At 38.5% G+C, this 22934-nt stretch overlaps 1 protein-coding gene across 6 annotated transcripts in view; it reads right to left on the bottom strand.

The window, feature by feature from the left end:
* LOC115255085 (proton-coupled zinc antiporter SLC30A2) overlaps positions 1-22934 on the bottom strand; it is a 150292-nt gene that overhangs the window by 57169 nt on the left and 70189 nt on the right. For all 6 annotated transcript variants that reach the window (XM_062850201.1, XM_029852866.2, XM_029852864.2 and 3 more), the window contains one exon: positions 4105-4277. In XM_062850201.1, the coding sequence (XP_062706185.1) occupies positions 4105-4277 (173 nt within the window). The remainder of the gene's footprint in view (positions 1-4104; positions 4278-22934) is intronic.

Consider the following 22934-nt stretch of genomic DNA (forward strand, 5'->3'; position numbering starts at 1 on the left):
ATATAGCTCAATATCTCAGATCCTACGTGAAACAGGCTACTCGAATATTCGACAATGTTATAGTACAACTCAAGTGCAGTAGATGGTTTCACATTGCGACACAAAACCATATTATTGCTGGCAACACTGATCATACAAGTTCAAATATAGCTCAATTTCTCTGATGTGGTGTGAGACAGGCAACTCAAATGTTCGACAATGTTGTAGTGCACCTCACATGCAATACTTTGTTTCATGTTGTGACCCAAAAACTATGTTATTGCTGGCTGCACTGACCATGCAGATTCAAATAGAACTCAATTTTTCAGATCCGGTGTGAGAAAGGCAATTCTAATATTCGATAATGTCATAGTGAACCTCAAGTGCAGTCCATTGTGTCACATTGCGACACAAAAATATGTTATTGAGATGGCAAAATATCAGTACAGAGTAGCCGCAATTAAGTGGAAATAACATCGGTTACAAATATCATGATGATCCATGGAAAAAAATCGCGAGGAAACGAGAAAAGAAACAAACAATACAAGGAAGCATCATTTAAGAATGGTGAGATTTATCTGATTATACAGGGTTCATTTGCGTTTGACAAAATACGGGTGAAAATGGACCAAAATAAAACAACAAATAACAATAGTAATAAATCCGTCCTAAAATCGAGTTTGGACATTGGACCCAAATAGGTCACTTGTGTATATGACTTGGGCTGTGGCGACGTCTTCAGTAAGTAATTTTCCGACTGGAACGGGAATCGAGCCCGCCGTCTCCGGATTGGCGATCCATAGCCATTACCACTAGGCTAACTATAGACCCCAATAGTGGACCCCGATAGTGGACGTAAATCAAGGTCGGAGTGTATTCCAGGTAGAACTTCTCGAGTATAGGTTCCTAAACTTTCATGTGCGCGACCCCTTAGGCAGCAGACGTACTCTTCGCGACCCGCCATAGACATTTTCTCATTTGTTGTCTGTTACAGTAAAATATTCAACTGTCCCGGCGATCCCATGTGGGCGACCCACAGTTTGGGAAACTATGTTCTACAGGAATCCTCAAAGAAAACTCTTGCAATTGCAAAGGAACTTTTAGAAGAGATCATCCTCTAGAGGAATTTCCGGAGAAACTCGTAGAGGACCTCCTAGAGGAATTCTCGAAAGTAGAAATTTTCGGATGAACTCCTAAAAGAATTCCAGGAGGAACTCTTAGAGAAATGCTTGGAGGAAATTCCCGAAATTCCCAAAGGAACTTCTAGCAAGAAGAACTTCCGAAGTAACTTATAGAGAACCTGCCGGTGAAACTCTTAGCAGAATTCCCGGAAGAACTTCTAGCGGAATTCGGAGAAGAACTTCTAGAGGACTTTACGAAGAAAACTCCCACAAAAAGAATTCGTAAAGGAACTCCAGAGAAATTCCTAGAGGAACTCTTAGAGGAATTCCAGGAAAAACTCTTGAAGGAATTCGCGGACGAGTCTCCTGCAATTTTTAAAATTCTCGGAGGGATTTCTGGAAGAACATCTAGAAGAACTCCTAGAGGGATTTCCGGAGGAGCTCGTAGAAAAATTCCCGGACGATCTCCCAGAAGAATTCTTGGAGAAAATCCTGTAGGAATTCCCTGAAGAATTTCTGTTTGAATTCTGAGAGGAACTCTTAGAACAATTTCCGGAGGAACTCCTAGAGATATTACTGGACCAACTTCTAGTGGAGATCCTGAATAAATCCTCAGCGAAATTCTCGAAGAAAACTCCCGCAATTCCCAAAGGTATTCCAAGTATTCCCGAAGTAACTCTTCTAGTGGATTTCTCGAAAGAATTTCTAGAGAAATTCTCAGAGAAAACACCTACAATTTCCAGAGGAAATTCTAGAGAAAAATTTCCGAGGAAATCCTAGAGGAATTTTCCGAGGAACTCCCAAAGGATTTTTCGGAAGAATTCCGGAGAAATTGTCAGCAGTTCCCAGAGGAACTTCTAGAAAAACCCCCGGAGGAGCTTATTGAGGAATTCCTGGAGAAACTCCCGCAATTCCCAGCGGAACTTTTTTAAGAATTTCCAGAGGAATTCTCGGAAGAACCACGTGGTAATTTTTTGGGACATTCCGAAGTTTGCTGGAGGAAACTCCCACCGTTCCCAAATGAATTCCTAAAATGATTCATAGAGAAATCCTTAGAGTAATTCCCAGAAAAAACACCAAGAAAAACATTCAGAGAAATTCCCGAAAGAATCTCCCGCAGTGATAAACATCTAGTAGAATTCCCAGTGGAAATCCTGCAGCAACTTCTTTAGGAATTCCTGGAGAAAACTATTAAAGGAATTCCGAGGGAAACACCTAGAAGAATTCCTGGAGAAATTTCCCAGAGAAACTTCTAGAGAATCCTCAAGAATAATTCCCAGAGGAACTTTTACAAGCATTCTCGGAGAGATTTCCGGCAAAACTCGTAGAATTTCCGAAGGAACTCTAAGAAGAGTTCTCGGAGAAGCTCTTTTAGGAATTCTCGGAATACCTGGAGAAACTCTTGTAGTTATTCTCGAAGAGACTCCTACAGTAGTTTTGGGAGCACCTCTAGAATAATTTCTAGTGGAACTCCTAGAGAATTTCCTGGAAGAACTCCTAGATAAATGCTCGGAGAAACTTCAAGAGGATTTCCCGAAAAATGCCTATAGGAACTCTCGTTAAAACTGCTAAAGGGACCCTCAAAAGAGCTCTCCAAATGAAAGAAAATTTCTCAAACATATATTTTGTGAGTCACTAGAATTTTCTTGAATCTCGTGAACACCCGGAACTGCAAGTTTTTTTTTTCAGAATCCCTAGAATCTTCCCACAAACATAAGCTATCTTCAGAAACCTCCTGTATCTTCGTGAATTCGATTTATTTCAGAGGATAAATTCTTTCACTTTCAAAATATCGTTGGCAAGACATGCGGAATTTGGAATTCAAAACAAACACCGCTGGAACTTAGTCTATATTTGGCGTTCCAAAATTTAAGAACTGTTATAAATTCAGTACAAAAGCATAAATCGCCGCGGAGACAGTCCACATTCTAATGGTCGTGTTAGGGACGGTTGCGTATCTAGTAATCGTATAACATTACGCTCCCGATTACTAACAAACTTAATTTTCTATGCATCAGGGAATGCGATTCATGGAAAATTCTTACAATTACTTTACAAATGTAACATTTTTCCAAAGCATGTCGGAGAATTTTCCGAAGAAATCCGGGAAAAAATGTTCGAAGGGATTGCTAAACGAACATGGAACTTGTGAAAAAAAATACTCGAGGTACTACAGCAACAATTCCTCGAGCAACTTTTTGTGGATCTTACTACGAAAAAAAAACATGATATGAGGAAATTGAAAGAGATGGTTCTGTTAGAACTTCCTGGCTTCTAGAGAAATTGTAGAAATACTAGCAAAGCAATTTCTAGATAATTTTCCAAAAAGTTTACGTAATTTTCCGAAATTTTACGAGGAAATCTTGAAGTGTTTCCCGAGATACTAGTTGAGAAATTCTCCCAAGAAACTATAATCTAAATTTCTGGGAATTTCATGTGAACTTCAAAGGTTCTAGAGGAGTTTGGGAGTAACAAGGGATTTCTAAGAAGTTTCAAGAAAGTTTCGGGGGCATTTCAAAAGATTTCAAGGCAGTTTCAGGAAGGTTTCAAAGGTTTCGTGGGTGTGCATGTGGGTTTAAGACCTCTACTGGAGCTTAAGGAAAGTTTCAAACAGTTTAAAGGGGTTTTAGAAGGTTTTAAAAAGATAAGATAGATTTCAGAAAAAAACAATCAGGAAAGGTTTAGACGGTTTCAGAAAGTTTCAAAAGGATTCGATAGATTTCAGAGTCTCTCCGGTTTTTGGTGTGTTGCGTCGTTTTCTAAAAAGATCTAAAATAACGCATTGTGTCAAAATTATTGAAGAAGTTTAGTTGCTGAAATGCTTAAATTCAAACTTAATGCCATGGAACAATACTTTTGCTGAATATTTAGGGAATTTTATGTCAGAATTGCTGGATAAATTTCTTAGAAAACGCCTTCAGTTCCCTTGGAAGCTGGAAAGTATCTCCCTGAATTAAGCAAGAACATAACAACCCGAAAGGAAACGCTGCCAAATCCTACTTACACTCAATTTTCCTAATGCTAACATCATCATCCTTCAGCTCGCAGCACGACTGTGCCAACTTTCCGTGCACGCAGTAGATAACCGATCTCTGGTGCTGCAGCGATGGCGCTGATGTCCGGTGTTGTTCATCGACGCCGCCATTGGCACTGGTTCCGTAGCTTTTCTTGAATTCACTGCAATGAGGAGAGAAAAGAATGGAAGAATTTTTAGTGGATCAACATTCGTTACCTCAACGAGGGGTCGGGTGGTCGGTGACCAGGCAGGAGGATGCAAGAGCACAAAAGGAAGCAAGCCAAAAAAGGGCGTAGTAGGGTGCGGCCTATTTTATATTATTTTCTTTTACATTCTTGAATATGAATATATGCTGCAGAAAAAATCAATCTAGAAGTACTCTGTTATTCACTGTTATGCTAAACTTTTGGTAAATTTGATAAATTTGTGCAAAACGTTGCTGGTGATCAACAAAGTTTGGTGAACGGATCACATTTTTTTTCTGAATTACAACAAATTGATTGCTAAAACATTCAGCTCGTCATAATTCAGCAAAATTTATATTTTCAAATTAAGCTCGCCCTAACGTGCAGATCAGCAGCGAGCGTATTTTTTGCCCTTGCCCCATGGCCATAGAGTAGGTATTCACGCGAGTGTAAAGCGGAAATCGCAATCCGAGGGTCAAGGAAGAAAATCAGAGAAAAAAGCGAGAAAACCAAACGAAGGCCGAACTAGCAGAAAGATTGCATTTCCGGTTCTAGGGAACGAGTCCGGAGCAACTTTTCCCTGGGTGCCAAGATTTTCCGAAAGCAAAGTTGAATTGTTAGGAGTATGAGCGCAGCGCTAGGGGAAAAAATGTTTGAAATTTTACGAAAGCAATAAACTTTTCCGCAGCGCAGTAGTATGGTCCTGGCCGCGTGCTGAAATGGGGGCAGTAGTACGGGTGCATTTCTAAAAAAAAAAAAAGAACTACGTTATTGCATGCAGAGGCAGCTCCGCTCAAGCCAGTAAGGTACCTCATTGCTCTAGTGGCGCAGTGAAAATCCGATGCGTAAGTCGAAGGATGTGTTTCAAGATGATTGCGATAAGTAGGGTCCAACGCGAAGAGGAGGTGAATAAAAAATCATGCGGAAAATATCTACTTCATTCGCCAATAAGGCGCCCAGCAGCACAGCAGCGCAGTAAGCTTCTATTGCAGTAATCAAAAGAATTCCCGACTTGGCATGGACTTTGGCAAGTGGAGCACGATTATTTTTTTCGTTCTGGTGGATTCGGTGCCAGGATCAGTATTTCGTGGAATCACTTAAATTAATATCCCTCGTAAACTAAAGGCTACAATTTAACGGTTCTGCTGCAACGGAGCATGAGTAAATGAAAAACACCGACAGTAACGATAACGAATGGGTTATATTTCATTGTAAAAAAAAACAAAGTAATGATCGAAATATTGTTTAGCAAAAGTACGTAGGTAAATAAGATCATAGGTAAACTTACGTATTTTCATCAGGTTGGTTCTGTTCGTCATGTTTTTTTTTGTTTTGAAACTTGTGAGGTCAGGTTGGCGTTAAATCTTTCACAATCAAGCTGAATTATATCACCAAGTTCCAGGAAATTTGGCCAACAAAAACCTCCCATGACAAACAGAACAAATCAGCCGATAATATCCAAGTTCACCCTAAATATCTGTTTCACTGAACCTCTTGCAACATCAATAAGCAAATTGTGGTAGAAAAATCAGCTACGTACGTATACCAAATGCTGCCAAACATGACACTAAATAAGTTAGGGACCTTTCATAAACCACGTAGACTTGGGGGGGTGTTCTGACCAAAGTCTACGTTTCATGAGAATTTTAAAATTTTTGTGTGGACGAAAGTTAACGAGGGTGGAGGGACGCCTTAAATGGACCAAAGCATCGTCAACGTGGTTTATGAGCTGCTTATTAGAGAGCGTCCATAAATGATGTAGCATTTTTTAGCGAATTTTGGACACCTCCTCTCTCCACATAGCATATTTTACTATACCTAAAACATGGTGGGTAGCAAAATCGGAGACTTCCCCCCCTTAAAATGCTACGTCATTTAGGCAGCATCATTTTTTACCCCCTTCCCCCCTCCATAACGCGTTTTTGTGTGAAAATCCGAAAATTTTTGTATGGGCCATTACACTCGGCCATTCAACCCCCTCACTCCAGAGCAGAGATGCCAGATTATTTTATGTAAAATCTGTATTAACACAGATTTTTCTGGATCGCGTTTTTTAAGGGTACAGCAGACACAGAAACTCCTAGATTTCAATATAAACTAATAAATGTGTACTACTTTTTGACGGTTTTAAATTTTTACTGGTATTTATTTTCTAAATGATGTGTAAAAATGTACAAATTTTCAAAATCTTAAAAGGCTTAAGCAGCAATTTATAAAGTTTACATTAATTTTTTTTGAAAATAACTTCAAATTGAATGCATTCTTGAGAAAGGGAACGTCCATAAATTACGTCACGCAAAAATCGACAATTTTCAACCCCCCCCCCCCCTCCCGCATATGTCACACTTTTTGTATAGGACCTCTGAAATTTTTGTATAGGTCGTCACACTTTGCTGAACCCCCCCTCCCCCCTCAAAGCGTGACGTAATTTATGGACATTCCCAAATCTGTACTACATTCTGAAAATCTGTATTTTTCTGTACTATGTGTCTTGTTTATATAGAAGGTCAAAAATCAGCTCCAGATCGTTACGTAATTAATGGACGCGCCTTATGGACTCTCGCTTAGTATTTGGCCACTTTAAGCATTTTTGGTCACGTTGGTCACGTTGGTCACATTCCTAAATCTGCGCGCCACCTGGGATTTTTCGCGAATTTCCTAATGGAATCTATCATTAGGAAGAATATTTCTTTTGGGATTTCTCCATAAATTCGTTGTGGAAGTATTTAAGATTTTTTTTCTCAAGATTCCTCCTGGACTATTTTTTTATGTTTCTGCTGGAGTACTTTTTGATATTTTTTTAGGAATTTTCTTCTGAGATTCAAAGTGACCATTTTGTCAGTTTTGAGCTAAACATAGCGAAAAATTCTGCAGATTTCAAACTTTTAAGAACTCTTTTAGGATTATTTTACAACAATTAAAAAATTATATAATAAATCGAAGAAAATTGTGTAAATTTTAAGACTCTATTTATTAAGTATGGGACGAAAAATTGATGAAGAACTTTGAACCTCTTTTGGCCAGGGTTCTGCTAAACCGAACTAAGCGCCAAAAAGCTTATTCCGAGATAATTAAGTTTAAAGTTCAACAACTCACAAATAAACATCAGCTAAGATAATTTGAAACTTTTCCACACACATGTAACTCACAAGCCTTTATTAATCAGAGATGAAGAATACATGTAAATTATTTGAAATCATTGATATAATTACATTTAATTTCTCAGTACTTTGCACTCAGTTCACTCTGGCTGAACAAAAACATTGGAATATAGTATATAGTTCAGTGTGGCTGACTCTTTGTTTCAGAGAAAACCAGTCGGATTGTGAAAAAAAATCTCGATTTTTCATCGTCTGAAGTTGAAGTCGATATTACTCACAATCCTTAACATGAATCAGAGAGGACGCGTATAGTATAGTAGCACAGAGGTCTCAAAATAGTTTGAAATATGAACGGCGGAAGCCCTCCCAGCTCAGCCCTTCCCACCCATGCTTTTTCTTCATAAGCGGTGCATGTGGAAGCACTGAGCAAGAGTGATTATGTCAAACGATGTCCTTGCATGCCCTGAGGTCCTCAGATGTGAATGTGGACACAATGTGGAGCAATTTGTGTATTTCAAATTTATGCTGGTCGAAGAAAACCATGAAAATGTTCTGCCAAAGTGCACTAAGTACAAAGAAAGTTTTCAAAAATATGAAAGAGATTCGAACTTGGATCATCTGAGTGAAAACCAAGCGCGTTACCTCTAGGTCATATTACCTTGCTGAAGGTCAGTCGTTAAGTCTGAATTAAATTCCAAACATTCTTCTCAAGGATGGTTTTCGTGAAAACGCCATTTTCGATCAGCCAAAGCGAACCAAGTATTTGAGTTTTTTTAAGCTTTATTATTCTAATTAGGCTTGTTGTTCAATGACGGCTCCTGTGTTAAATTATCAGTATGAGGTGTATCGACATAACTCTGGTATTAAAAACCAGTTGGTTTTTGTATTGTTGAGAAAAAATTGATTCTAAAATGCTGTGGACTTGGTTCGGTCTGGCTGAATGTGATTTGGAATAATGGCAATCAGCGCCATCGAAACATAATTGGTTCCTCCAACACCCATATTTCTAATAACGTGTTCATTTCTCTCACAGATTGTATCAATGAGTCGGATAGAAGTTAGAAATCTGACGGCGATGAGGAGAACTTGAAATGTTCATCACCTGGACCAAAACTAAAATATTTCGCTAATTCTATCGAATGGTTTACAGTTCACTCTGGTTGGACGCAAAATAAAGTTTTGTATGTTCCGCCAAACTGAAATTTTGAATTGACTCTACGAAGAGCTGTCCGAATTACTGGATTTTTACATGAAAGGAAGATCATCATTTTCTTCACCCAATGGTTAAGAAAACTTAATTTTTCAAAAAATGGTCTTTAGTTCGGTTTAACAGAACCCCGAACATTAACTCGAAAGCAGTTTTTTGTCACTTACACCCCTCGGCTTCTAATCCCCTCATTTATTTTCAGGAATCCCTGGCGGGCGATCTTCAGGAATTACTTCTGAGATTCTTCATATGTTCTGAGATTTCTATTGAAGACTTTCTCCTTGAAAGTATTGTAGTATTCTCCTTGGGCACCTTCTGGAATCTAGAAAGGAACTTCTGAAGGAATCCTAGAAGAGTAATGGTTAACAGCTACGCTGTCTTGAGATTAAAAAAAAAACGAGTTGTTTAATTCACCCGACACGGGGGTAGAGTGTTCCTCAGAAGAATTACAGTACATCATGAAAGGGAGTTTTGAAAAAAGAAATCACTAAAAAATACTCCAGGGCGACTACCAGAAATATCTGCTAAAGAAGTACCATAAAAATATAGGAGAAATCACATAAAGAACTACTACTGAAATGTTGAGAGTACCAGTTGAATAATTCTTATGAGAATCTGGAGGTATCCCACAAGCAATGCTTAAGAAATCCCAGGAAACAATTGTCGACGACTGAAATAAATTCCTGATTGGTTTTCTGGGGAATCCTAAAAAAACTCTGTGCAGATCCACAGAAAGAATGCCTGAACAAATCTCAGAAGGAGCTCCAGGAGAACTTCTGGAGTCATAATAGACAAAAATATCTGGAAGCATTCCAGTGAGGGTTCCCGCAAAAAAAATATATATTAAGAGAAGCTCCAGGACAAGTCTCAGAAAGAATTCCGTGAGGAATCTCAGAAGTTTCTGAAAGAATTCCAGAACAAAATCCGAGAGTACATCATGAAGAATATGGGAAGGACTATTTGGAACATTGCCAAAAGAAAATGCAGGATAAACACCAGAACGAATTCCTGAAAATACACATAAGAAACTCGGAACTTGAAGTAAGTCCATGCAAAATCACAGAAAGAACATCCTGTGGAGTTTCAGAATGACCTTTTGGGAAAATCTTAGAAAAAAGCCAGTAGAAGAAATTCCTGAAAAAACTGTAGGAGAAATAAGTCCAGGAGAAATCACAGAAAGAACTCCTTTGAAAATCTCTGAACGATTTGCTGGGTTAAGCTCTGTGCAGTTTTAGAATGACCTCCTGAAAAACCTTAGGAAAAAGCCAGTAAAAAGAATTCATAAAAAAATCCCGGAAAAAGAATGCAGAAGAAATAAGTTCAGGAGAAGTAAGTCCAGTAAAAATAACAGTAAGAACACCATTAGGAATCTCTGGATAAAGCTCAACTAAGTATTCTGGAATTACCCCAGAATCATCTTGGATAAATCGCAGAAAAAATCCGCGAACAAATATATACAGGAAAGCCGAAAAACATCGCTAAATCACTCCATGAACAATACCAGAAGAAAATTCATGAGAAAACTCAGAAAAACCTCCAGAAGAAGCCCCAGAAAGAACTCATTCAGAAGTCTTGAAAGCAATTTATAAAGGAATCCCAGATAAAATCCCTAAGGAATTATTAAAGATGCTGAAAAAATACCAAAAAGAATTCCACGATGAGCTTCAGAAAAAAAATCCAAGATAAATCACAGAAAAAACTATTTGAGAAATTCCAAAGGAATTTTCTTGTACAATCCCAGAAGGAATTCCAGAAAAAAACAAGAAGGAATACCTGAATGAATAGCAAAAGGCGTTTCTGGGAGGATTTGAGAATGATAGGGACATACAAAATTTTCAAATACGTGTTACTTTTTGCAAACTGCCTAATTTCTTGTCAAAATTTCACAGTATATTGATCAACTAATTGTCTATTAATGGTCCAAATTTGGGAAAGATTGGGTTATTATACATGAAGCATGACATGAATTTAGTACAATTCTAAAACAAGACCATAATTTTCTGATATCCATTTTTGAATTGCTAGGGTAAACCGCCACATCTTTAAAAGTCGCCAATTGTTGCTCACCCCACAAGAAAAGCATGCAGTGTGCAGCAATTGACGAGTTTTGAAGGTGTGCAATTAAATTGGCGATTAACCCTATATCTCCAGATTTAATTAACCGAACGGAATCAAATTTTGAGCATTCATGACTTATACAATGAATTTTGAAAAACGTTTGACTGATCTTAAAATTGTTCACAAAAAAGTTAAATCGATTTTACTGAAAGAAAATCGGTTTAAGTACTGTTCCTTTCAAAATACAACTGAATATTTACATACGTTTTTCGACCCCCACTGTCTCATACTTGGCTCGACTGAAGAAGAACTTAATCCGATTTTCTTTCACTTACATGTATTCCACCAACACACCCAGGTTCATTAACTTTATAACGATTTATTTTTTTTAACTCGAAAATTGGTCTATTTTTTCACATGAATCTCAATGTTTTGCCAAATTTTTCCCGTTAGTTTTGTTACTACCACTGATAAAAATTTTACATTCAAGTCAATGAAAAGTAGTATAAATGAACTAGGGTTATCAGCTTAAATTTTAATAATATTAGAGAGAAATTCTAGAAAGAAGTCCCATTTAAAGAAATCCCAGAAGAAGGAAGTATCGGATCCAAATTCATCGTCCAAACATTGAAAGTAACTTGCCTTGCTGAACTTTCTATAGAATTTGACTGTACACACTTAAATTCAGAACTTGATCTCGGTAAACGGTTTACCGAGAATCTAACAGCTGATATCTCGGTACAATATTTACTGATTCTCGGTAAAATTTTTACCGAGATTTCAATAAGCCATTACCACTAAAAGTTAGATTACCGAGATCTCGGCAAAGTTTCAACGACATCTCGGTAAAACTTTTATTGAGATTCAGTGTAAATTATTACCGGATTCTCGGCTGTTGGATTCTCGGCTGTTGGATTCTCGGCTATCCGTTTGCTGAGGTCGGCGATTTAATTTAAGTGTGTAGATATTATTTTTTTGCGGCTATGGGTTTCAATATTGGGACGAATAACTAAAAAAAGGATTCTTAATTTTTCATCTGACTTTTCGGCCATATGTCGGATAAAAACCTTTTAATGTCGGATAGAAACCTTCATTGAGACATACCTCCCAGTGTGTGAGCGTTGGTGATCTTCTATTTTTAGGCGACAATGGCACCTGCCACGTAAGGTTGCAGGTCCATGTGGGGAAGGGTAAGGAAGTGATGATTGCAATCGTTTGTATCCACATCTGGCCGAATATACCTCTGCGCCAGCACAAATTCACGCAGATGTTGGATCGTTGGTGGGAATTGGTTGGCAGAAGGTTCTTACATTGGTGTGGATACCAGGGTAAAGGTGATAGAATTGTGTGTTTCATTTATTTTGAAGATGTGCGGCACAATTCGCTTGATTGCATAACTTGTAGGCGTTTTCTAATAGGATTGAGACACTGTGGTGTGAAGAATTAGCTTAAGTTAAAATTCACAAATAAAAAGAAATTTAAAAAAAATGAGACACTGTGCTGTGAAAGTTTGGAAGGAAGGGAAACGGCTTTTTCAACCCGTTTATGTTCTAGCGATGGCTTTGAACATGTTAATATACACGAGTTGTATATGTAGAGAGCAGAGAGAAAGTATATAGAAAGATACAAAGTAGGAGGAAAGGGACGGGCCAGGGATTGAACCCAGGACCTTCTGCATACAAATCAGAAGCGGTAACCACTAGACCACCAAGCCCGTCGTAAAAGTCTTAAAGTTGTTTTATATATTTTTTTCAATTCGGTCCAGAAACATGATACATACCACATAGACATAAATATGCAAAGCCTGAAGTACACAGGATTGTGATAATAAAAACAAATTAAAATGTAAAAATTTCGAGAAAAGAAAATATATATGGTTCTTGTGGGATTGGAACCCATGTTTCCCCAACTACACAGGTCGCGTCAATCAACTTCGCCACAGAACAGGCATCGCGCCTTGTCTGCTGAATTGTGGAGACGTGGCTTCAAGTTCCACCAGAACTATTTTTTTTATTTTAATGTGTTTATTTTTCAACACATTTGTGCTATTTCGGTTGGTTATCCGTAAAACCAAGATATATGATCGTTTTAATCAGTATCAAGTATTAAGAAAAGATGCAACTTTTGAGTAATCAAATTTTAGTCGTATATTAAGTAACGTTTGTTTTTTTATGAGCAAAGGTGTTCAAAATTAGATTAAAAATTAAAAATCACCCAAAAAATGTAAAAAAATGTAAAGTAGTTTATTAAACTCATTATTGAACAAAAATCATTGAAATAGTTATAATTGAATAAAATGCTACGTATTGTTTCAAATTAAAATCAAATAGAATTGATTTTATGTCAAGCTTCTGCGGAACTCTTACCTCAATTCCATTTTGTCAATTGTCGCCGCTATCACTATTTTCACTATGCCTAAATGTGAACTACACAATGAAATGACAGATATTATCTCAAAGGCATGGTTACCATGCTCGTCAAAAAGTAATTAACATATGCTAGTTTCAAACACTAAACGAGTTTCGATAGTACATTTGTTCAAAAAACTGCACTCAGACCCGTGAGATGAAGACTTAATAAATTTCAATTTTGTTTTTTGACGCCAGCGTTTCTTGTTATTATCTGTACTTAATGTCAAGATGCTATCGAGGGTGGTCTGGTCGTCCACTCCTGTACACAGATTGCAGTCACACGAACGTTATCAAAATGTTGTGATAGAGTAATTTGTTTTATTGTTGGTTTTATTAGTTTACCCTTGGAAACCACTAATCACGCTGTGCTACATAGATGAAAGATTTCTCTAGCCGTCTCTGGTAGGAATTGTCAAACTTGTCATATATCATCGTTCAAAGTTGAGATTTTCAAAATGCCACAAGAAGACTACCAATAATTGATGTTTTATGATAATCGAATATTAATCTCACAAAAACGTGTTATCATCGTGTTTTAAATGCTGCAACAAAATTCAATTTATGAACTGTTTATTTCCCTCATAACTGGTGTTGCAAACAGCTGGTTTTGTTTTTGACTGCTGTTTCTGACACAAACTAGTTAGTTTCAGACAAATATAACATGGCGAAGTATTGTTGACATTTCCATTAAAATGTTGGTCGTTCAACATTCTCGCTTTTTACGTTATGCATTCCCACCGTCGTCAACTAATGCCAAAAAGTTAAATCCAGGGATAACCATAAAACTCATTAATTCTAGCGGCATGTCTGCCCCCGTTCCGAAGAAATGTAATCCGTTGACAAAGCTTAGTTGTAAATTATACCCACTCTTTCCATCCCACGTGTCATTGCCCTATGCTTACAACTGCAACCACTACCCCGGCTAGTTTCCATGATAGCTCATGTCATGTTGCAATATTACACACATCGCCCACATTGCATTGCCCTTCACGGGCAACGGAGAGGAAAAATCACGAGGCCCGATCCCGAGCACAAAGGCAAGCAAACCGCAAAAGCACAAACTGCAAATTGAAAACTGCGATACATTCCAACAACGACCACCGGCAGGCAACCGAGATATGCCACTAAAAGTCAACCAATTTTTCACCCCATTCCACCACCCCATACATCCAATATCCGCCGCTTTTTCGGAACAAATTGATTACACTTTCATAAATTCGATATCGCCTGGCCAAGAAAGACGCTCTGCCACCCGACCCGGAGGAATTGAAAGAAAGAAAATGCTCTCGGTCACGAATCAACCTCGAATGAGCATGCATTCTCCGTTTTCATCGTCGTCGTCGTCGGTTGGGTTGGTTAGAATTTGGAAGACGCGATGGAGAAACTCCAGATCCAGCATGTGGGGGACCTACTTGGCGCATGATGGCACAACATGCGCCATCCAATCCACGCACCCAAAACAAGAATTTAAGCGCGTTTAGCTCACGACGTTTTGTGCACGAAACGTGCACGTCATAAGCGCAAAACGCTCACGTTGGATGGTGCGCAAGCGCTCATGCTTGGTTATCGCATACATGCGTCGCAAAAATAGTATCTCGATACAAAGATCTACTAATGAACTGCTCGACTTGGGAACTCGACCAAACTGCGCATGATGGTGCACGCACACAAGTACTGTATGGAATGTACAAACAGCATCCGTACTGTATGCGCACGCTTAAGTGTGTGTCATTGAACGTCAGTTTGTTTTTGACTGGGCCCGTCCGTCGTCGCCGTTTCGACAGTCCGTGTCAATCAAAATCGCGCGAAGTGATATTTTTATTAATTATTTATTATTATTACCATATTATGGTCGCGCAATCGAATTCGCGGAATACGTCGTCGAGGTGTGGTCGAGTTCCGGGAGTGAAAAGGGCAGGCGGGTGATCCAGCAGAAGCGCCTTCTCCAGTATTTGATACCAGAAAAAAAGCGTGAAAAAGAAGGAAAGTGATTGCTACTGGGACGATAATAGTGTGTGGTTCTTGTGTTTGCGGATGGGGTGATGCTCCTCTCTCGTTGTCCACCTGCCAACCTGTGGGAATAAGTAAAGCAGTAGGTGGCGGGTGGCGAACGCAACATAGGAAGAAGTCTTGGCAGAAGTGCTTCATATTTAGATTTTCGGTGTGAATTTCTGGGGTGCGGTCCCAAAAATAAGATCGCTGCTCTGCTTTTCGGTTTCGGCGATGTGCATATCGAGTTGTAAGTGCTCCAAATGAGTGCAATCGTGGGTGGTGTGGAGGGGAATTTCGGTTGGAAGGAGAATACATTTTTCGGGTGTTATCAGCTTCGAATGATAAAATGTTATAGCTTTGTGGAGAGTTTTCTCAAATAAGTGATTTCCTACCTAGTAGAGAAGCAAGTGAAGAAAGAAATAAAAAAAAGTGCAAAATCAAAATTCCGAGTGAAGCGAAAAATCATTAGTGAAATTATAAAAATAGATAAAAAAAGAATTGGCAGATTATTCGCGGTTCAGTCCAGATTGTTGTTTTTGTTCATACATATGTATATGCATATGGACTTCATCGTCGTCGTCACCATCGGAGTTGCACAACATAGTTCCAGCAGCAGCAGCGCCAGCTGAGGTGGGAAGAAAAAAAACTCCGTCCACCGTAGAAATATCCCAGTTCGCCGATTACTTTGTGATTGTCGGCTACGATCATGAGAAAAATCGTAAGTAAAGCAAAGAAAGAGTCGTCTATTATTTATTAGTGCACGGGTTCCCAACCGGTAATCCCCCGTGACCCGTTTCAGAATGTCTGGTTACTCACGTCCATTCCGAGGTCACTTTCACTTTCAACAAGCCCCGCAAGCGCCCAAACATCTTCTTAAAATCAATTATTCACAATTTTCACCCGCGGAAGTACCATCCGGATGGCGTAGCACCGACTAAACCGTCGGCGGAATCGCGAAAAAAATTCTTCCGAACGCGAAAGAAACGTGACGAGCAGATCAAAACATGTCTGCACGCGGCAACGCCTACTGCGTTTTTCTAGACAACTCTTATTCTATTTTGTGCAAATTATATCAATTTTTAATTTTGGTTACCGCCACCCGCAAAAGCCCCAATTTGAGGAACAAATTTTGAGTACAAAACGCCTTCAGAAGAAAAAAAAAATTTCGGATGCCCCGCTAAATTCAAATTGAATTTTCATTGGACCGCAGATGTTTTAACAATTCTTAAAGGGGGTCGTCTCCTCAAAAAGGTTGGGAACCCCGGATAAAGTGAACAGCGTAAACCGTTGATTAAATATTATCCTGAATAAACGCGGTGTTCATCAGGATCACCTAGGCTATCTTTGATTATTTCATTCGTAATGTGCGGCTCCGTGTTCCTACGGGTAGTGTCACCAAGCTTTTAGTCGCTTCGTGCTGAGGAGCGAGGGTTCGATTTCCGCCGCAGCTGTCAGGTAAATTTTTCGGCTGTGTCACTGGACATTGCATGCTAGTTCGTTGTCTAGTGTCGTGCTTCATTCAAAGAGCGAAAAGCTCACTGGGAGCATTGAACGTGCCCGTGTCCTTTTTAAACATTTCAAATAATCATATAATCATGGCTTCAAGGCTGTTTGCAGTTCAAAAGGAATTTCTCAGCCTATCTTGATGCATGGGAAATTCCTTGCGATTCAAAGAACAGTTTTTTTCTTCGATCGCAGTACGCAGTTATGCGAAGAAATGACAGAAACTGCGCTTTACGTGAATAATTATGCTGTTTAGTTTTATACACATTAATAAAAACAAAAAAAAAATACGCTGTTTAGTGAATCCCCTTATTATACTATACTATAGAGAACGGTTAATCCCAACGAACGTTCGTTATGTTGGGTTAGGGAAAGGAACGTTACGTACTAGAGTGTCGATTTTCCGGCCATTTTTGTTGTCCCGGGATTCAAGATAAAAACTGAAGCATATTCCGGGAAATCCCGGGTTCCCAAGAATTTTTTTAAAGTTTAATTAATGAGGGATTTTAGTAGAAATTGGGAGAAATTTCAATATTGCATCAATTGTCAGTTGTTGGCTAATCATTAAGTTAAATTTGTGGAGTCACCCGAGTCACCGAGCATCCGAAAAAATACAGTATGCGGCAGGAAAAAATGCGAAAGTGTTTTTCAACTTCAAACCTCATTTTCGTCCATTTGACGTTAACCAATCTATGTTTCAATGTTCCATGATCTCTAATAGGCCAGTTCACTGGTTTACGAGATAAGACAGTTCAAAAATTAGTTGTCTAAATAATAGTGTTTTACCCGAACGGTTCTAACTTCGCGAAAAATTGATCAATCGAGCCCAAATTTGTAACAATTATGCACATATAATAGGTTGACAAACAGTCAAAATTTGAGATTTTTTGATGCACTCCATGAAAATTTACAGCATGTTGAATTTTTTTGCGGGAGAAAAAAGGTTGCCTATCCCAAACATTTTGGCCATCCCCTGTACGTACCAATTTCGAAATTGGAGAACTAAACTAAACTAAATACTGTACGAACACCCCCGCCGTACGAGAAATGATTTTCCATTCTATGCGATACAGTGCGCGAACAAGCCCCCCCCCCCCCTTGTCACCAGATATTTTATTATTCGAGCCAACTCAAAAATTATCAATACTTCAGAGTTCCAGAAAATTTTGTTCAAGAAATAAACAATTCTGATAATTAAGGTTTTTATCCGTGTAATCATCAAAACTTTTTCACTAGAAAATCATAAGAAATTTCACCAAGTATTTTTCCAATCTTATCATAGAATTTTACCAAATAATAAGCTTGGTTGAATGGCTAAGTTCGTGATGTTTACTCATGGAATACAAAAACAACATGCCAAATTTTCCAGATATGCTTCAATAGTATTGAGTTTAAGCAAACGCCATGCTAAGAGAAAAATATCTGAGATTTCTTTATGAATTCTTTCAAAGACATCTTCAGGAATTCCTCAAGGGACTTCTCCTGCAATTTTTCCTTCGTGGATTCTTCCATGGGCATATTGCAGGGTTCAGACCGTTCCAAGGTTTGTTCCAAGAAATGTTTCAGTCATTTTTACAGATACTTCTGCAAGGATGCATCGACGAATTCCTTCAGGAATTTTCCATAGCTTCCTTCAGTGATTCCATCATGGATTGCTTCAGAAATTTTTATAAGAATTTCTCTAGGGGTTCCACCAGACATTCCTCTGGGAATTTCTCCTAGGCTATCTTTAGAGGTCCTTCCAGTGATTGTTCCAGTGCTTTTTTGAAGGATTCCTCCAGGGGTTTCTTAAGGAATATCAACAGAGATCTTTTTAGGTATTGCTGCAAGTGTTCCTTACAAAGATTTCTCCATATATTTCAAAACCAGAGATTATCTAAAAAATAATCCAGGAATTCCCTAAAACATTGTACAATACATTCTTTTGGGAGTCCATCCAAAGGTTCCAAATAATTAGTCAAAAAAATATTACAGGCATGGATTCCTTCATATTTTTTTCTTTCTAGGAATTTGTTAAGCCAAGCTTTCGTAGGATTTCCTAAGAAATTCCTATTGGGATTTCTTCAAGAATCCTTCCAGGTTTTCCTCAAAAGAATTCCTCCAGGTATTCACCCGAGATTTTTTCTGTGTTTCTTTCAGGAACTGTTCCGGGGATTATTTTAAGAATTCTTCCAAAGCTTCCCCAGGAACTCTTTTTAGAATTCCTTCAGGAATTCCTCTTGGATTTTTTTCAGGAACTTCTCCAGAAATTAATACAGTACTTCCTCCAGGAAATGTTTAGGGATTCCCTTAGGAATGCCCCTTTGTATTGCTTCCAGGTTTCCTTCTGGGGTTTCTTCTGGAGTTACCCCAGGGATACCTTCAGGAACTTAAAGGAACAACGTTTCCAGGGATACACCCGGGAATTTCTTTTATGATGCTTTCAGGAACAACTCCATGGAATGTTTTCAAAAAATCTTCCAAGTATTCCCCCAGGAACCCTTAAGAATTCTTTCTGGGGTTCCTCTTGGAATTCTTTCAGGAACTGCTCCAGGAATTAACCCAGTACTTCCTATAGAACCTGTTTAGGTATTCCCTTAGGAATGCCTCATGGAATTGCCTCTGAGGTTCCTCCTGGGATTTCTTCAGGAAATCCTGCAGGCAATCCTTCAGGAACTGCTACAGGGGTTCCACGATGAGTTCCTTCACGAATTCTTTTTAGGATTCCTTCAGTATTTCTCCAAGTATTCCATCTGCAATTTTTTCAGAAATTCTTCCTGGAATTCCTCAAGGAATTCCTCAAAGGATTCCTCCGCGATTTTTTTAAGGATTCCTCAAGGGTTTACTTCAGGGAATTGCTGCAGGGATTCCTCCAGAAACGCATCAAGAGATTCCCCTAGGAATTCCTCCAAAAATTCCTCCATGAATTTCCCTACACATTCCTCTAGAAGTTTCTCTAGAGATCCTTCTGGAAATCCATACTGGCGTTTCTCTAGGGTTTCCTTCACGTATTCCTTCAGGAATGCATCCAGGGATTCCTCTTAGAATTTCTTCAGGGCTTCAGTTGGCAATTTCTTCTGCGATTCTTTCTGGAACAACTTATTTTAAAAATTCCTCAAGGAACTCTTCTAAGGATTCCTTCAGGAATCCCTCCTTGTATTCTTTAAGGAACTCCTCCAAGAATTATTTCAGTATGTCCTCCAGGAACTGTTTAGAGATTCCCTTAGGAATGCCTCATGAAATTGCTTCCTGGATTTATTCTTGAGTTCCTTCACCAATTTTTTAGGGTTTTCTTCAGGAACTAATATTTCTAAGGAGGGAGTTCTTCCCCGAACTCTTCTAAGGATTCCTTCAGATTTTTCCCCAAGAATTCAACTTGCGATTTCTTTATGAATTATTCCTGGTATTCATCTACGTATTCTTTAGGAGATTCCCCCAGAATATTCTTCAGGAATTCCTCCAGGAAATTCCAGGTATTCCTCAAGATATTCCTCCGGAAATTGCTTCAGGGATTCCTCCAAGAGTTCCACCACGAATTCTCCTAGGAATTCCTACACGAATTTATCCAGTAATTCATCAAGGGATTCCTCCAAGAATTTTTCCAGAGACTCCTACAGGAATTCCTCTAACGATTTCTCTAGAAATTACTTCAAGGTTCCTCCAAGACTTCCACCAGGAGCTCTCATATGCGTTCTTCCAGGATTTTTTCCAGGCATTCCAGGAAATTCCTCCAGGATTTTTTTCTATATAGAAATCTCCCGAAAATCCCGAAGATTACTCAAGAAACTAATAAATTTAAAGAGCTTAGAGAGAGAGCTTAGACTGACTGCACATATCTATGGTTGCTACTCCGTGATTGACTCGAACCAATGACAGTTGCACAATGAATCAACTGAATAATTGACTGGGAGTGGTCAACATTCTCACTGTGCACGCTTCAGAGGCTCTCTTTAACAGTACAATAACGGCGCCGGCCACGTCCTTGCAGTCAGGTTGGAAGAGTGAAGGAATGTTAATAGCAACTTTTGTTATGTGAAAGTTGGCGTTTACCGCACGTCTCCACCAAATGCTGCAGGAAGGAGTGATTGTTAGTAGGGCAGGTATCGTTGGGTCAGGATTCACTTCGATAAGTAATATGACCTTTTGGAGTTGCAGTATGCCGTGCAAACTGCAGTGATATTGTTCGCTTCACGCGGAAAGCAAACAATCGACCACCCACGTCAGGTGATCGTTTAATATTTACTATTAAAGACGCGACAACACATACAAACTTAAGTGCTATTGCTCACTCCGCGCGGAAAGTAAACAATCAGCCACCCGCGTCAGGTGGACACTCAAGATTTACAACAAAAGACGTGTCAAAACATGCAATCTGATGCGCTATTGCTCGCTTCACGCGGAAAACAAACAATTGACCACCCACGTAAGGTGATCGCTCAATATTTATTCATAAAAATACATACAACAAATATACATGGACAGATACATAGAAAAACAGTATGTCGTTAAGAGATTGCACAAAAAAAATGAAATTGAATAAAAAGAAGAGATAGTTTGTAAAATGCCATCCCGAACAGTGACAAAATGGAACAAAAATCAAAGTCGACACTCATGGTGACGAACTATACAAAGTCAATGAAAAAATATTTGAAAGAGGATATTATAAACATATGGTATAAAATTGTATCAATATAATAATTGATGTAGAATCCATAGAAAGAGAATAACAAGGAACAAACTCACCGGATAATCGCCTGCCATCAATCGAACCAAAAATGCGAAACAAAGAAAAATCGGGGTACCGAAGGCAACGCGCGCGCAAATCTGGCCTCCAGCTGCCGAGCCGTCACTACACACACTGACTCACAAGAAACTAATAAATTTAAAATATAATAATGAACTAAAATTTGTGGTGCAAACTGGAAATTCATTATTTTTTTATAAATCTTTGTGCAAATAGCTGAGTTTTGGAATGTATTATGAGGAATTCTGGTGCCAACTGGAAATTCAGATATTATTTTCAGAATCTGCGGCAATGGTTGATCCTCGGAATACATTTTAAGGATTTCTGGTGCAAACTGGAGATTCACTGATTTTTAAAAATCTTTGTGGTAATAGCTGATTCTCGGAATATCCAGAATACCCAGAAGGAATCCGTGGAGGAACTCCTGAAGCAATTCCTGGATTTGGTGTCCAGAAGGAAGTCCTAAATTAATCTATTGAGGAATTTCGGAAGAAATCCGTGAAGAAACTCATGAAGGAATCGGTTAAGGAATTCCTAAAAATTTACTGGTAAAATTCCTGGAGGTATTTCTAGGAGAATCTCCTGAAGAATTCTTGGAGGAATTGCTGGAGAAATCTTTGGAATAATTCTTGAAGGACTTTGTGAAGGAATTCCCTGAGAAATTTCTGGAGGAATTCTTCAATAATTCTTGAAGGAATTGCTGTAGGAATCCCTGGGAAAATTTCTGAGAGAATCCCTGGAGGAACTCTTGTATTCATCCCTGGAGAAATTTCTGGAGGAACTTCTGGAGGAATTCCTGGAGAAATTCCTTGAGGATTCCCTGGAAGAATTCCTGGAAGACATCCCAAGCATTCCTCTAGAAATTCCTCCAGAGATTTTTCAAGGAATTGCTTCAGAGATTTCTCCAGAGATATATCCACGATTTTCTCCAAGGATTTTCCCAGAAATTCCTCCAGGTTTTTTTTTTTCGAGGACTTCTCCAGGAATCCCTCCAGAAATTCCTCTAGAAATTCCTTCAGGAATTTCTTGAGCGTTTTTTTTTCAGATATAGATACTTAATCGAAAAAGAAATATAAATCTCCCTAAAATTCTCTAGAGATAACTCCAGAAATTAATAATTACAAAAATAATAATAATAAACTTAAATTTCTTGTGCAAACTCAAACTGGGCATTCACTGATTTTTTATATATCTCTGTGGTAATAGCTGATTTTTGGAATATATTCTAAGGATTTCTGGTGTCAACTGGGAATTCACAGATTATTATTATAATCTTTGCCGCAATGGTTGATCCTCGGAATACATTTAAATGGTTTCTGGTGCAAAGCGGGATTTTTTTTATAAATCTTTGTGGTAATAGCTGATTCTCGGAATACATTTTAAGAATTTCTGGCGCAAACTGGGAATTCACTGATTTTTTAATAAAACTTTGTGCTAATTGCTGATTATTGGAATATATTTTAAGGATTTCTGGCGCCAACCAACAGGGAATTCAAAGATTATTATCATAATCTTTGCCACAATAACTGATCCTCGGAATACTTTTTAAGGATTTCTGGTGAAAACTGGAAAAAAAATATGGAAGAATTCCAGAAGGAATTCCTGGATCTGCAGTCTTGGATGAAGGAATCCCTGGTA

Source organism: Aedes albopictus, chromosome 2 (assembly GCF_035046485.1).
Source record: "Aedes albopictus strain Foshan chromosome 2, AalbF5, whole genome shotgun sequence".
Classification (NCBI taxonomy): domain Eukaryota; kingdom Metazoa; phylum Arthropoda; class Insecta; order Diptera; family Culicidae; genus Aedes; species Aedes albopictus.